The sequence below is a fragment of the Staurois parvus genome, unplaced genomic scaffold (genome assembly GCF_062004578.1).
Source record: "Staurois parvus isolate SC_StPar_1 unplaced genomic scaffold, SC_StPar_1.0 ptg000001l, whole genome shotgun sequence".
NCBI classification, from domain to species: domain Eukaryota; kingdom Metazoa; phylum Chordata; class Amphibia; order Anura; family Ranidae; genus Staurois; species Staurois parvus.
In genome coordinates this window covers 6,276,353-6,291,414 of record NW_028317797.1, presented here as the reverse complement: position 1 = coordinate 6,291,414, position 15,062 = coordinate 6,276,353, and the positions used below count along the sequence as shown (strand labels likewise).

The 15,062-nt window shown below is 41.8% G+C and overlaps 1 protein-coding gene across 2 annotated transcripts in view; it reads left to right on the top strand.

Annotated features, from left to right (window-relative positions):
* APLF (aprataxin and PNKP like factor) overlaps positions 1-15,062 on the top strand; it is a 314,793-nt gene that overhangs the window by 85,527 nt on the left and 214,204 nt on the right. For both annotated transcript variants that reach the window (XM_089688811.1, XM_089688261.1), the window contains exon 4: positions 12,931-13,099. In XM_089688811.1, the coding sequence (XP_089544937.1) occupies positions 12,931-13,099 (169 nt within the window). The remainder of the gene's footprint in view (positions 1-12,930; positions 13,100-15,062) is intronic.

Genomic DNA, 15,062 nt, shown 5'->3' with positions numbered 1-15,062 from the left:
TTCATTTGCAAGGAACTGCTTTCATACTCTTGCCGCATGAGGCTGGGCATTGTTGTTCACCAGGAGCAACCCAGGACCCACTGCACCAGTGTAGGGTCTGACAATGGGTCCAAGAAATTCATCCCGATACCTAATGGCAGTCACGGTGCCATTGTCTAGCCTGTAGAAGTGTGTGCGTCCCTCCATGAATATGCCTCCCCAGACCATCACTGACCCACCACCCAAACAGTCATGCTGAACGATGGTACAGGCAGCATAACGTTCTCCAAGGCTTCTCCAGACTCTTTCAAGTCTGTCACTTGTGCTCAGGGTGAACCTGCTCTCATCTGTGAAAAACACAGGGCGCCAGTGGCGGACCTTCCAATTCTGGTGTTCAATGGCAAATGCCAATCAAGCTCTATGGTGCTGGGCAGTGAGCACAGGGCCCACTAGAGGATGTCGGGCCCTCAGGCCACCCTCATGAAGACTGTTTCTGATTGTTTGGTCAGAGACATTCACACCAGTGGCCTGCTGGAGATAATTTTGTAGGGTTCTGGCAGTGCTTATCCGGTTCCTCCTTGCACAAAGGAGCAGATACCGTTCCTGCTGATGTGTTAAGGACCTTCTATGGCCCAGCTCTCCTAGAGTAACTGCCTGTCTCCTAGAATCTCCTCCATGCTCTTGAGGCTGTGCTGGGAGACACAGCAAACCTTCTAGCAATGAGTAGGGAAACAAATGTCAGTGACCTCCACCTGTAAAACCATTCCTGTTTTGGGGGTCGTCTCATTGTTGTCCATCTAGTACACCTGTTGTTAATCAGTTTCAGCTACTTTGGTGTTACTGAAATTAACAACCCCCTCTGCTACTTAACTGACCAGATCAATATCCCAGGAGTTTAATTGACTTGATGCTATACTCTGATTAAAAAGTGTTCCTTTAATTTTTTTGAGCAGTGTATATCCTCACACTGATAATGCTGCTAATATATCATTGGCATTTACCTATACAAAGTCACCCAAGTATTTGCACCAAAATTTTGCATGCTGTATGATTGCGCAAATATTATTGTCCTCAAAGTGAAAAAATTGTGGTTCTATAATGAAATTGCAATATAAAACCTTCTGTACTTTTAAGGTCACCTAGCAATATAACTGCATGCACTCACTGTGTCCTAGATCTATCCTTATTATTTTATATAATTCATGTAAATTGAATCTGTTGCTTTGTAATATCTTTAAAAGAGAACAGAGGAAAGGCAGGTGCTGTTCTTGTTTGAAGGTTATGAAAGACTTCAGAAGTGCAAAATATTTGTGGTGTTTATAATATGTCAGGTCTTCAAAGGTTCTAGGTTCAAAGTTAAATAGAACTAAAGGCAAAACTTTTTCCAATTTCTCTAGATTAGGTGTGGGTTTATAACCCCTGTTAGGTTTTTTTTCAAATATGTGTCCCATTGGGGAGATTTCTGTTCACTTCCTGTCCCCCAGCCAAAACTGTAAGTGAGAGGAAATCCCTTTGAAGTGAGGGAATCCCTGTTTCTCACCAGTGTCAACAGAACTAGTGTTCCCCTTGGTAGATTTCCCCTCAATTCTTGTTCTGGTGATAACCCAAATTTCAAATTTTCTTTCACATTCACTAATGATGGTTAACAGGACAAGCTGATAGTCCCCTCTATCCAACACTAAAAATAAGAAATTGTCTTTAGTTATACTTTAAACCAGGGCTTAAAATTTCAAGTCCTGAGCTACTAGCCAGGCCTTAGAGTTACTCGCCACCAACAAACACACACAAACAGAGACACCTGTACACACACACAGACACACACACACGTACACAGACACACGTGTACACACATACAGACACATGTATACACTCACAGGCACGTATACACACAGATACATGTACATGCACAGAAATACACACACAGACACATGTATATACACACAGCCACATGTACATACAGAGACACATGTACGTACATGCACACACACATGTACACTCACATACATGTACATACACGCAGACACATGTACAGATACACACATGTACATACACACAGACACATGTACAGTTGTACATGCTGTGGGAACTCGCTTCAAGTGGTAGAGCTCTTCTTCAACACACAGCAACTCGCATCTGTTTAAGGGCCTTTTTGCCCAATTTTATTTACAAGAAAGTTCAAATAAACAAGAATTCTTCCCACGCAGGGGTATCCATCATCAAGCAAATTAATAGTATTCAGCCTCCTGGCTTGCAAGCAGTTTTAAGTCTGCCTCCTGCAGACTCTTCTCAAAAGGTTCTTTTGGCACCCAGCGAACCTTTAGCACACAGCTATTCTGTAGCAGCCCCTTGTTGCTTTTGGCTTCCACCTCTCCTAGGTGTAGCCCACCTGACTCCACGGCTGAGACCTCCTGTCTGCCGGGGTGGAGCCCGCCTGACTCCTAACTGCTGGGGTGGAGCCCAGAACTATGGTTAGGCCTCTACAAAAAGGTCTGCACACACCTGTGCAATCAGTGTGCTGGGGGTTCTCAAAACATGGACCCCGGATTGGAGATTTCATCCCTCCCAGATCTCTTCGAAATCTCCAGGCTCCAGATCCCAAAACAAACTTACTGAATAAATGAGGAAACCGAAAAGTCAGTTTCCTCTTTAATACATTAACTCTCTGGAGCCCCTCAACCTGCCTGGTTGAGAATCCAGGGTTTTCGACTTGAGTTTGACCGTGGCAGGACACCGCACTGCCACAATGCATACACAAACACACACAAACACACACGTGTACACACACCCAATGAAAAGTTGCATTCCTGAGTTGTTCACTCACAGATCCGGGTACTGCACTCTAGGGGGAGGCAGAGAGCACAGCACACGCTCCTTGCTTTGCTTTCACTGCGCTCAGCTATTATTATTATTATACAGTATTTATTAAGCGCCAACAGTTCGCTCAGCGCTGTACATTACAAATGGGGACAGAACATGCGACAGTACAATAACAATACAATGTGATACACGAGGGGTTCGAGGGCCCTGCTCCTTCGAGCTTACAATCTAGGAGATTGAGCAGTCTTACAGCTCCCAGTGCCAATGACAGATCTGGCCTGAGCTCCGAGCCTGCTCAGCAAGATGGCCCTGGGGGACACACTCGCCCCCACCATAATTTCCACTCGCCATTGGCGAGCAGGCGAGTGGAAATTTCAAGCCCTGCTTTAAGCCATACTTTAACTCAAACTAATTTCTATTTTTAAATAGTAGCTAGAGGTGGGAGACGTGGAAGCTCAGCCTGTCGACCACCAGCTGTTGTGGAAGTCCCATAAGGAATTGCAAGCCACTGACAGTTGCAAGCATGACGTTGCGAGCAAAGGCATGATGGGACATGGAGGACCACAGGTTGAGCACGCATAGGTTAGAATCTCTATCATCTTGTTCACTGCGTGGTCGTTATGTGAAAGATTTCACTATCTTTCTGTCCTGACAACTATGTCCCTATTAGAGAAATTGAGGGATACAGACTGCAACAAACAGCAGATGAAGGTTCTGTGTTTTTATTTCTGTTGGCAAAATATCTTACTTTCTGTTACAGTATCAGAGTCCTGCTTCCGCAATCTAAGCACTAAAAGTGTGATCTCCATAACTGAACCAGTTTTGGTGAAATAGCTTAACTTACCCTTATTATGAAGTTCTTCAGAGGGAAGCAGCAACATGAACCAGTCATCACTACCTATTTTTAATAAAGTCCTTCAGAGGCAAAGCAGCAACGTACACCATTCCTCCTTACCTCCCTTTGAATCAAGACCTTCAAAGGGATTGAGGTCCCTAGGCACATAGTGCCATTAATCCGGAGAATGTTCCACTCTGTTACTGGCATACATATAGAAGTGTTTTGTTTGGTTGTGAATGTATCACAACACTATCTTGCTGTCTGTGTATAAGTGAATATAGTCTATTTCAAAATCTTTTTCACGTTTTATAGGCTCAGCAATGTCAATAGTTAACATGGCTGCGCAGCCTTGTAATGGTATTTGCTAGTTTTTGGGTCAGCTTGGCCTTATCAAGGACAAAACCCACACTTACTTTGTCACTTGGATTGAGAACTTTGAGGTAGGTTATTATAGCTGTTGCTTCAATGGAAGCCTTGGCGAAAACATGGACCTCTCTTCTGGTGGCATTCGTTAGGAATGTACGCTCATTGTGTCTGAAGTTCTTACAGGGACTCTTTCCATGACTTCCATCATTGTTGATTTTCTTTGGGCAAAGGGGTTTCCCAATATGTGTTTTCAGAAGTAAGCTGTATTAGAAATATCTCACCCTGAACAATAAAGGGTGCTATGAAACCCAGAGGATCACAAATGCTTTTCACAACAGACAGGACTCCTTGTTTCATGAAGGGCTTGTCACAATGATGAAACAGTGGAACTTTTGCTGAATGTTAGCCAGTTGTTAACAGCAACAGGTTCTTGTTTGAAGCAGAGCAAAGCTATAAAGTTGTTGTTTGGATTAAGCCCGGTGAGAAGGACATCGTTGAGGGAAACACCTTTACATTTAGAAAACAAAGCATAAGTGGAACCAATATTCCTCTCCTTCCATAAGGGTTGGTGCAGGCTCCACATGATATCTCGCAAACACCTTTTGCATAAACTCTGAAAACTCATTTATTCAGGGAAGCCTACCCCACCTCCACCTAAGAACTGTACTTGAGCCACCTCCATCAGATTATTCCCTGCAGCTATCACCTTTCGTACCACCTCCCCCTTCCTTTAGATTGTAAGCTCCGTGAGCAGGGCCCTCCAATTCCTTCTGTACTGAAATGTATTGTATTTTTACTGTCTCCCTTTATATTGTAAAGCGCTACACAAACTGTTGGCATTATATAAATCCTGTATAATAATAACAAAGTGTTTTTTGATCTCAGGTTTTATATTCAGGGTGTATTGTTAAGAAGTAAACTGTGCTTCTGAATGCTGAACATTATTTGTTAGTTTCCTTCTTGAGGCACAAAATGGTAGTGGTGCTACCCAGCTGTTGAAATTGTCCTGATAGAATTCTCCCTACTCATAGTTTTTAGGAACTCCTTGTCTTCCATGGCGGCTGCCAGGTCATTTTCTTAACTGTTATACTTAACACTGTAGTGCTGACATTATCATCCCAGAATTGAAGGGCCCTGTTATTACCGTGTGAAGAACTGTTGCATGCTTATACTGCAAAGTCTTTCTTTGACATGTTGGTGATGTGGGCACTTTTCAAAACCGATAATGTGCCCATTTGGCAGGACACATGTCTAGGAAGAAGAAACCTTGGAATGCCTCTTGACATTACCTAGACAGATGTTGCCTATGATGACCCAGCCTAGGTCAAGATGTTGGGCATATGGTGCATCATGTAGCCTGTTGATTTGTTGGCGAGCCTTTTGTACCTTTGGGCTGACTCTGCCAAGAAGCAGAAGAATATCAGCATTTCTATCAAGAGCTGGCATGTGGTCAGCTATGCCTCTCAAGTGAGAGTGGTGAGAAGCAGCTGCGGGAGTAGGGATCTCCTCTCTGTTAGTTGCAATCTGGTTGCAGTCAATGAGAGGAGGCAATGGTATTTCTACACTGCCGTTAAGGGGAGCTACTACAAGACCAGTGGTTTTCCTTCCTGAAACTTCTGTGATGCCAGCACAGGTACCCAGGGTGTATTGTAAGGCATCTCCTGTTATGTTTAATAGGTCAAAATGCTTTGATCTTGCAAGAGTCTTGTTTCTCTGATCATCTAGAATAGTATACAGTATTACAGCTTGTTTAGTTTAACCCTGGGTGTACACACGAACTAAGCATACAAAAGTATTAGAACACCCTTTCAAATCATTGGATTCAGGTATTCCAATGACCTCCATGGCCACAGGTATATAAAATCAAGCACCTAGGCATGCAGACTGCTTCTACAAACATTTGTGAAAGAATGGGTCACTCTCAGGAGCTCAGTGAATTCAAGCGTGGTACTGTGATAGGTTGCCACCTGAGCAATAAGTCCATCTGTGAAATTTCCTTGTTACTAAATATTCCACGGTCAATTGTTAATGGTATTATAACAAAGTGGAAGCAACTGGGAACAGCAGCAACTCAGCCACGAAGTGGTAGCACATGCTGAAGTGCACAGTACACAGAAGTCACCAACTGTCTGCAGAGTCAAAAGCTAAAGACCTCCAAACTTCATGTGGCTTTCAGATTAGCACAGCAGTTCGTAGAGAGTTCCATGGAATGGGTTTCCATGACCGGGCAGCTGCATACAAGCCTTACATCACAAAGTGCAATGCAAAGCGTCGGATGCAGTGGTGTAAGCACGCCGCCACTGGACTCTAGAGACGTGTTCTCCAGAGTGAAGGATCACGCTTCTCTGTCTGGCAATCCGATGGACTTGTCTGGGTTTGGCCGTTGCCAGGAGAACAATACTTGCCTGACTGCATTGTGCGAAGTTTAAAGTTTGCTGGAGGGGGGATTATGGTATGGGGTTGTTTTTCAGGGGTTGGGCTTTGCCCCTTAGTTCCATTGAAGGGAACTCTTAAGGCATCAGCATACCAAGACATTTTGGACAATTTCATGCTCCCAACTTCGTGGGAACAGTTTGGGGATGGCACCTTCCTGTTCCAAAATGACTTGCGCACCAGTGCATAAAGTAAGGTCCATAAAGACATGAATGAGCGAGTTTGGAGTGGAGGAAGTTGATTGGCCTGCACAGATTCCTGACCTCAACCCGATATAACACCTTTGGGATGAATTAGAGCTGAGATTGCGAGCCAGGCCTTCTCCGACATCAGTGCCTACCCTCACAAATTCACTTCTGGAAGAATGGTCAAACATTCCTAGATTGTAAGCTCCAAGGAGCAGGGTCCTCCTATCCCTCTTGTATTGAACTGTATTGTTGCTGTATTGTCTCCCGTTATATTGTAAAGTGCTGAGCAAACTGTTGGCGCTATATAAATCCTGTATAATAATAATAGGTCCTATAGACACACTCCTAAACCTTGTGGACAGCCTTCCCAGAAGAGTTGAAGCTGTTATAGCTGCAAAGGGTGGACCAACTCAATATTGAACCCTTCGGAATAAGACTGGAATGTCATTAAACTTCATGTAAAGGAAGGTGTCCCAATACTTTCGGCAATATAGTGTATTTTGGCACAGGATTTGTCAGAGTCCTTCTCCACAGACATCTACACAGTACATGCAGAGAAATCTGTGATACGAGGCATTGTTTGGCCTTTGCTCTCCCCAACATACTTTGCCTTGGGAGGTATACCTGTGGACAGAGTGGGACTACCTTGAAGTGGATATAGCACTTTGCAATTAATATGTGTTCGCTTTTAAAGTGATGAGATGACAACCCTTTAAGTGTAGCAGTGTACTTGGTAGGTGGTAGTTGACTAGCCTCATGGTAAGATGTATTGTCCATTATCTGCATACTGGTGTCTACAGTTTGCTGCGGTGCGGATGCCTGGTGTACTGAGGAATGAGTAGGCAAGGTGTCTTGAGAGGTGGTAGACAAAGTGTTCTGACCTTGGTTGAAGGATGCAGCTGCTGTGCCTGGGAGCTGAAGTTTTGGGAGAGTGTACGATGCAACCGAGTGGCTGCTGCTGTTACATTGTTCACTTTTGCCAGCAACTTGCTCTAAAACCTTTAACCTTGCCATGGCTGTGGTGTGCTCACACTGTTTCTCCAAAGATTCCATCTCTGTTGTTTTGCATGCCCTTTCTGCTTTCACCTTTGCTTTCTTGTGTGCAGTTTATACCTCCATCTCGACTTTCTCTCCTTCGTAGGCTTTTGCTTCCATCTCTGCTTTCCTGTGTGCAGTTTCAACTTCCATCTCTGCTTTCATCTGTGCTTCCTTGTGTTCAGTTTCTGTGGCTTGTGTTTCCATCTGTGCTTTTTTTTTTTTTTTTGGGCAAAGGCTGTTTGAATTTTAGAATCTTCATGATCTACATGGGCTTTAATAAGTTGTTGGCGGAGATCTTGATTGTACAGACTTGGTAGATCTGGAGGAGTGTCTCGTAGATGCAGAGCGATGAGATTTAGATTCATGAAGTTGTGTGATTCTCACCTCTGCCTTTGTCTTTGTTTGTAGTACTAAACTGGTAGATTAACGTTATCAAACCCCTTTAATTCTTCTTGTGACTTTAAGAGGTTAGTATATTAACTGCTTCAGCTCTGCCTCATAGCTGAAATACTGCTACAGGACAGCAGCTGTGCGCAAAATCACCTATACATACGTGACTTCGCAATTCCGGGTAGGGGCTGTTAATGACTGGGTCCCGGCCGGTGATTGCCGAGGATCCCTGATGGGGAGGAGAACTGTTAGTAAACAAAACAGTTCTCCTCCCTGTCAGCTCGTGCACACTGCTTTGCATGGCTATGCACACATCACAGCCATGCAAAGCAGTGTGCTTACAGTGAAGCACAAACCCAGCACATAATGTAAAACGACACAGAGCACACAGTTAACCCTTTGATTACCCCACGTTAACCCCTCCATGCCCAGTGTCATTAGTACAGTGTCATTGCTTTTTATTAGCACTGATCACTGTAGTGACACCAAGTTTATTCCCCCCAGTGTCAGAATACCCGCCGCAGTCTCACTAGAAGTCGCTGATTGACGCCATTACTAGTAAAAAATGTTTTAAAAAGCCCAGTATATATACTGTCATTTGTAAACGCTATAACTTTACTGTAAACCAATTAATTTACATGTAGTGGGATTTTTTTTAGCAAATACATGTAACAGAATACATATTGACCTAACTTTATGAGGAAATTTGATTTTTTAACTGGACATGTTTAACAGCAAAAAGTCAAAAATATTGTTTTTTTTTTCAAAATTGTTGGTCTGTTTTTTTTTTCTTTTTATAGCGCAAAAAAATTAAACTGTACAGACAATCAAATACCACAGAAAGAAAGCTCTATATGTGGGAAAAAAAGAACGTAAATTTCATTTGGGTGCAGTGTTGCATGACCGCACAATTGTCAAAGTAACGCAGCTCCGTAGCTCAAAAATGGCCTGGCCAGAAAGGGGGGTAAATCCTCTACAGGGCAAGTGGTTAGACCACTTGCCAACAACCTTCCCGCATTTTACTGCAGATGGGTGTACAAGCACAATCACGTACCTGTATATCAGCAGTGGCTTCCAGGTTCAGGACACGCGCACAAAGCAGGAAGAAGGAACAAACAGATATTTAGTAAAAATCAGCACACATTGCACATTGTTAGGCTCACAGTTAATCCTTTGATCGACCCTAAATGGTAACCCCTTCCCAGCCAGTGTCATTAGTACAGTGAATAGTATTATCACTGATCACTGTTAGGGGCATTGGTGGAGTCAGACAGTCAGTTAGTGTACCATAAGAAAAGGAGAAGGGTTTAACATGCCAGTCTTAAAGTGGTTAACGTACTGTAAATTGTGTTATATTGTCATTCTTTGTTTTATAGGGATGATGAGTATTTATGTTTTAAAATAAATTATGTAAATACTTGCTGTAATTGCTGTAAAAATACATTGCATTGAGCTTTTGCAGTTTGGTTTCCACAAAATGATTAGCATTGGCTGAATAAGCTCAATTATAGAAGAACATTTAATCTATGCTCAATTAGCCATTGAAGCACAGTAATCAAATTGTATTTAATAAATCCAATTACTACAAAACTACAATCTCCAGTTCAAAGGATAATACCAAACAACACACTTGTATAAAATCATGATGTATGTTTTTCAATTATGTTGTTCTTGAATCTGCTCTTGTAATTGCGTTGTTTTTTTTAGGCTATTTATTTATCTGTTTAATATTCTGTACTAAGCTGTTCACTTATTTTCTATTATATTGTCATGTAAAAGGATACCGTAAATTTTTACATACTTAAGTAAATGGAGAATATAGCAAGCTTATCCACTTGAGTCCTTGGTGCCATTTTAAAATGGTAAAGGTACAAGCGGCTATTTGTCCCAGCGCAATTTTAAATTGGCACCTGTATTTAGGGACTTCTATGGGTGCTTGTCAGCACTAATGCTGGAACTGCTGGCTGTCAGTGACAGCCAGGACCCAGTGCTAGGCACTGGAGCTGAAATAATAAACCTCTGGGTTTCCAGTTTTGCTACCCAGCACTTTGTAGCACAACACGAAACATAATGCTTCTCCAGGTCACAACAAAGATGTCAGATGATGTGGATGATATTTGCCTTTACTGCGCAAGTGGTAGATGCTCACATACGTGATCATCTCGCTCAAATTTTTGGAGATCACAAACCTGTGAAAAAGTTATCGTGCTAATTTGTGTCTCGTCAACCCGACTTAAAGTGTTGCCAAATCCAGGACCCTGCATTCACTGTCTGGTCTGCCACAGTACACGGAACATGGAAATGCAATTACCACAGAAAGAAAGCTCTATATGTGTAGTAAATACAAACTGTTAAATACCTTTTCTCATCAGCAGTTAGAGCAGTCTTGTGACTTCTATCAGGTTTCAGCAGAGCATATGTTAAAGCTTGTAGGAGGCGTTTTCATTTTGCACTAGGAAGATGCAGGGCCACTGGCCTGTCTGGACAGCGCTGATTGGCCCTGTGCTGATCACATGCACCCTCCCAAGGAAAAAAAAAAACAAAACCTCTCTAGCAGTGCACACCAAACTGAACATGTGCAGCATGTCTCCACATGATACATCTTATCAGGAGATAAGAGGGGGATACTGAAAGAAGGGGAAGATTAGAGAAGTCGGGATCAAACAACATTTTTACACAATGCAGAGGATTAGCCCCTTAGGTTCCACAGTGAGTGTATCAAGCATGCTTTACTGCATAAAAAGACTGATTTTACTGTTGTGGGTTTAGTAACACTTTAATCTTACTCTAGCAATGTACACAAACTGTTTTTTTTTTTTTCCCCCTCCCCGTGTGCCTTACAGTGTGGCATCAAACGCATACGTTCACTTTGAGCTTTTTCATTCCTCTGCATAACATAAAACTCCGGATTATGTGATAATTTATTCGGCTGATTTGTTGATTATTTTTTGCAATAGATACTGTAAATGGGGGTGTGCAAATTATGTGAATGTTGTATTGGGTGCAGGAATTTTTTTTTTCCTAATTTTTTACTGTTTAACGCCAAATACAAGAACAAAGAAAAAAATATCCATTATCCAAAAAAATCCAAATTTTCTACCAAATTAAAGGCCTATCTCTCTCAAAAAAAACGTATGCATAGAATGTGGATGTAGACTATAAATACTAAAAGTTGCGTGAGTTTAGGGGAAAAAAGGCTTGGTGACTCAATTTGTTAAAGGACAGTTCTGACCCAACACTAAATTCACCGTGGAAAATAATTTTTTTTACTTTGAATAAATATTTTACAAATATGGCAAATACTATATTCTCTTCCTTCTGGTCCACAAAGCTGTATAACATAGGGAGGTAGACTTTTCAAAACCTTAAAGGATAAGTTCACTTTTTGGAACGTGCTACATGTTCCACCCATATTTTAGCAACATGTTCCAGCTGTGGCAGCCAGTTCCTCCGATTGCCCCCTCATAATGACAGCAGGAGAGGGATCTTCTTCCTGCACCCCCATCACAATTCACAAGCAGCGTGACCGTACGGGCTCCACCCATACCCTACGTTCACACCTACTGTATGCAGGTTGCATTTTGTATGTTTCTGCGTTGCGTTTTGCGGGAGGAGGGTTTCATATTTTTTAAATTTTTCTTGTTGCTATGCAGATTTTAAATGCAAAACGCATCAAAAACGCGGCAAAAACAAAATATATGCTTTTCTGCAGAATTCCCATTGAAGTCTATAGAAACAAAAATGCAATGTATTGCGTTCAAAAAAGTCCCTGACCCTTTTCAAAAAACGCATCGGGTGGAAACGCAGAGGTGTGAACCCATAGGAAATCATGTTAAATGGACTGTACTGCATTTCTGAAAAACACTGCAGAAGACGCATGAGTGTGAACAGTTTTTCATGTGAATGCATGAACTACCACAACTACAACCATTGCAGCTGACGGTTTGTAGTCCTGAATAAACTGAGGTTGATGATGAATGGTCTCGTATTTCATTCAGAAGGAGTCTGGCAACACTGATCACAGGTGGAATGCTTTCCAGGCTCCCTAGGGAAAAATAATGAATGCACATTTTTTTGTTGCACAAATATGTGCATTTATTATTTTTCCCAAAAGGTGTACAGCAGGCTTTGTGCCACTGCTTCATCTCCCATCTGCTTTTTGGTCTCCTACTGAACGTCAGTGCACTGGTGATGCATACCCTAAGCTAATCAATTGGCCAGGATCCCCCTTCCCCAACACATGTGCTGCATATTTCTTTGCTGTGAACTGGTTGCTCAGCACGGGGCAGGGAGAAGGCACAAGAAGTACATATTCTGTCCTATCTCTCGCACTTATCCTATATGAATTTCCACTTAGAGAGACAGTCCAAGGTGAGAGCCTTGCTTGACTTTTTTTATTATAAAGTCCAATATCCTGTCAAAACTAAGTGCAATGGAAATGTGTAATATTTTATAATAAAATATGAATATAATAATTTATAAAATGAAAATGTTTGTGTAAACAGTAATGAAAAATTGGTATAAAAGTTTAGCTTATTAAAACATATAAATTAGGACAAAACCATTGTAGTCACCCCCCCCCCCTTTTTTTTCCCCACGTAATGTTAGATGAAAAAACGTTTCTAGTTAGTGTGCTTGGAGCAGAAAAACATCTGGTGTTTGGGGTCTCAGCTAATAAATGTTCATCTCTTCAATTTATACTTGATAGCTATAGTTTCAAGGCAACTTATAAATAGTGATAATGAACCTCAGGCCACGCGAGGCTGTTAATTGAGGACCTTTATATGTGACTTTTGAAGTCTAAAAAGAGCTGCTGAAAGGAATCTTTTAATGTCAAATATGCATAATGGTGATAAGCGAATAAATGTTGTTTTATTACAGGAATAGTCAAGCACTTGAAGATTGTGAATTAAATAATGACTGTCCACGTTCCACAAGTGACTGTGGGGCAAAAACTGAAGTGGAAGCCCCTTCCTGCTCAGGCATGGGTAATATCAAGCCAGTTTCGTCACCACCATGTGGGGGAAAAGATGAAAACAGCTCTGATTTGGTATGTCTTTTATACAACAATCATAATGATTTTTTTTCACCCAATATGTGTTAGAAGATTGTATGATAAGCATATATATTTTTTGCATACATAACGGTTTCCTTATTAGTACATCTGTAATTTGGTCAGTATACTAAAATCTGTTTTGTTTTTGGGTAGCTGATTAGATTGATTCTTCCCTTCACCCATATGGAATAGGCGAGATGGTTTTTAAAAGGTTAAGTTCACTTTTTGAAAAAAAATAATTAATGCACATTTTTTTGCAGATTAAAAAATGTGCATTTATTTTTTTTTAATAAGCCTGCAGAGCATTGCAACTGAAGGCAGTTGATTAAACGTGCAATGTCAGGCTCCTGCAGACTTTCAGGATAGCGGTCTGTCCGTATCTCTTGTACAGGTAGGCAGTTACTTGAGAGGAGGAAGATCAGTGAACTACGAGAGTGCTCACCAGCATCCTTGTAGTTCATTGAGATCTGCAAGCCACCAGCCGCAATGGCTGCCGATACTTGTAGTCTAGTCATTGACAGGAAACTGTGAATGAGGTCCACACGGCTGCGCTGTTTCAAATTGTGACAGCGTGTTTGGGGAGAAGATCCCCCATTTGCTGCCACAGGGGGGTGGGAAATCAAGGGGAGAGGAAGAGGATCCTGAGCATGTTACATCCTAGATATGGTTGTTACATGTTTAGAAAAGTGAATTTAACTGCTTTACTCTCTATATGTGTACATATTCATCTTCTCTTTGCTGCCCTGCCACTCCATTCATGTGCATAAAGAAAAGATAAATACCTGGTATGCCAAGGTAAAGAGAGCATGTGACTGCTCTTTCTTCCAAGGGATAGCACTGATGATTTGCTACTCAAGCACTCAGGGCTGTGACATGAGGTTATCCCTGTGTAAGTGCTTACTTTAGGCTCCATTCACACTTGTACGACTTAGGTGCGACTTTGATTGGGCATGACTTGGATATGACTTGTCCCTCTGCAAAGTCCGACTCACTGTTGCATGTAAAACATTCATGTATGACATTCATGCAACTTTTGAGGGTTAATATTAAAGTTTTTGGCTCTCACGTTGCATGAAAGGCAGACCAAAGTAGTGCATGAACATCTTTGAAGTTGATGTAACTTTAAATCGCACAAATATGAATGGTTATCATTGGAAAACATTTGATATGACTTGTCATGCGACTTTGATGTCCACAGTTGCATGACAAGTAGCACAAGTGTGAATGGGGTCTTAGGCTTACACAACCATCCTGTCTTCACAGCCAGGGGCAGAATAAAGTGACAGAAAAGCAAAAGGAAAGTAAATGTACGCACCTGAGGACCTCACCAGCTATATGAATATGTTCACTTCAAATCACATTATTTATGGGCAGCACAGTGGCTAAATGGTTAGCACTTCAGCCTAGCAGTACTAGGGTCATTGGTTCAAATCCCAACTATGGCACCACCTGCCTGGAGTTTGCATGTTCTCCCTGTGCCTGCGTGGGTTTCTTCCGGGTACTCCGGTTTCCTCCCACACTCCAAAGACATGCTGGTAAGTTAATTGTATCCTTACTAAATTGGCCCTAGTATGAATGTAAGTTAGGGACCTTAGATTGTACGCCCCTTGAGGGTTAGGGACTGATGTGAATGTACAATATATATGTAAAAGCGCTGCATAAATTGACGGCGCTATATAAGTACATGTAATAATTAGCATATATGTTTCCTAGGGATTTTGAAGGCAAAATCTCTGTGCTTGGTTTTCAGTTTTGCATACTTGTTGTGACCATTAAAAGGGCACCCCACTCAAATTGTTTCACCTTTTATTTAGTTTATATTATGAAGAATGAAACAGATGGAGTGAAATTCTTCCAAAGTGAGCAGAAAGAATGAAACTCTTAGCTGGGTGGGTGCAGAACTAGGAAATAACGCAGAGAGTTCTAGCAACTGAAGTCTTCAAGAGAGATGAGATAC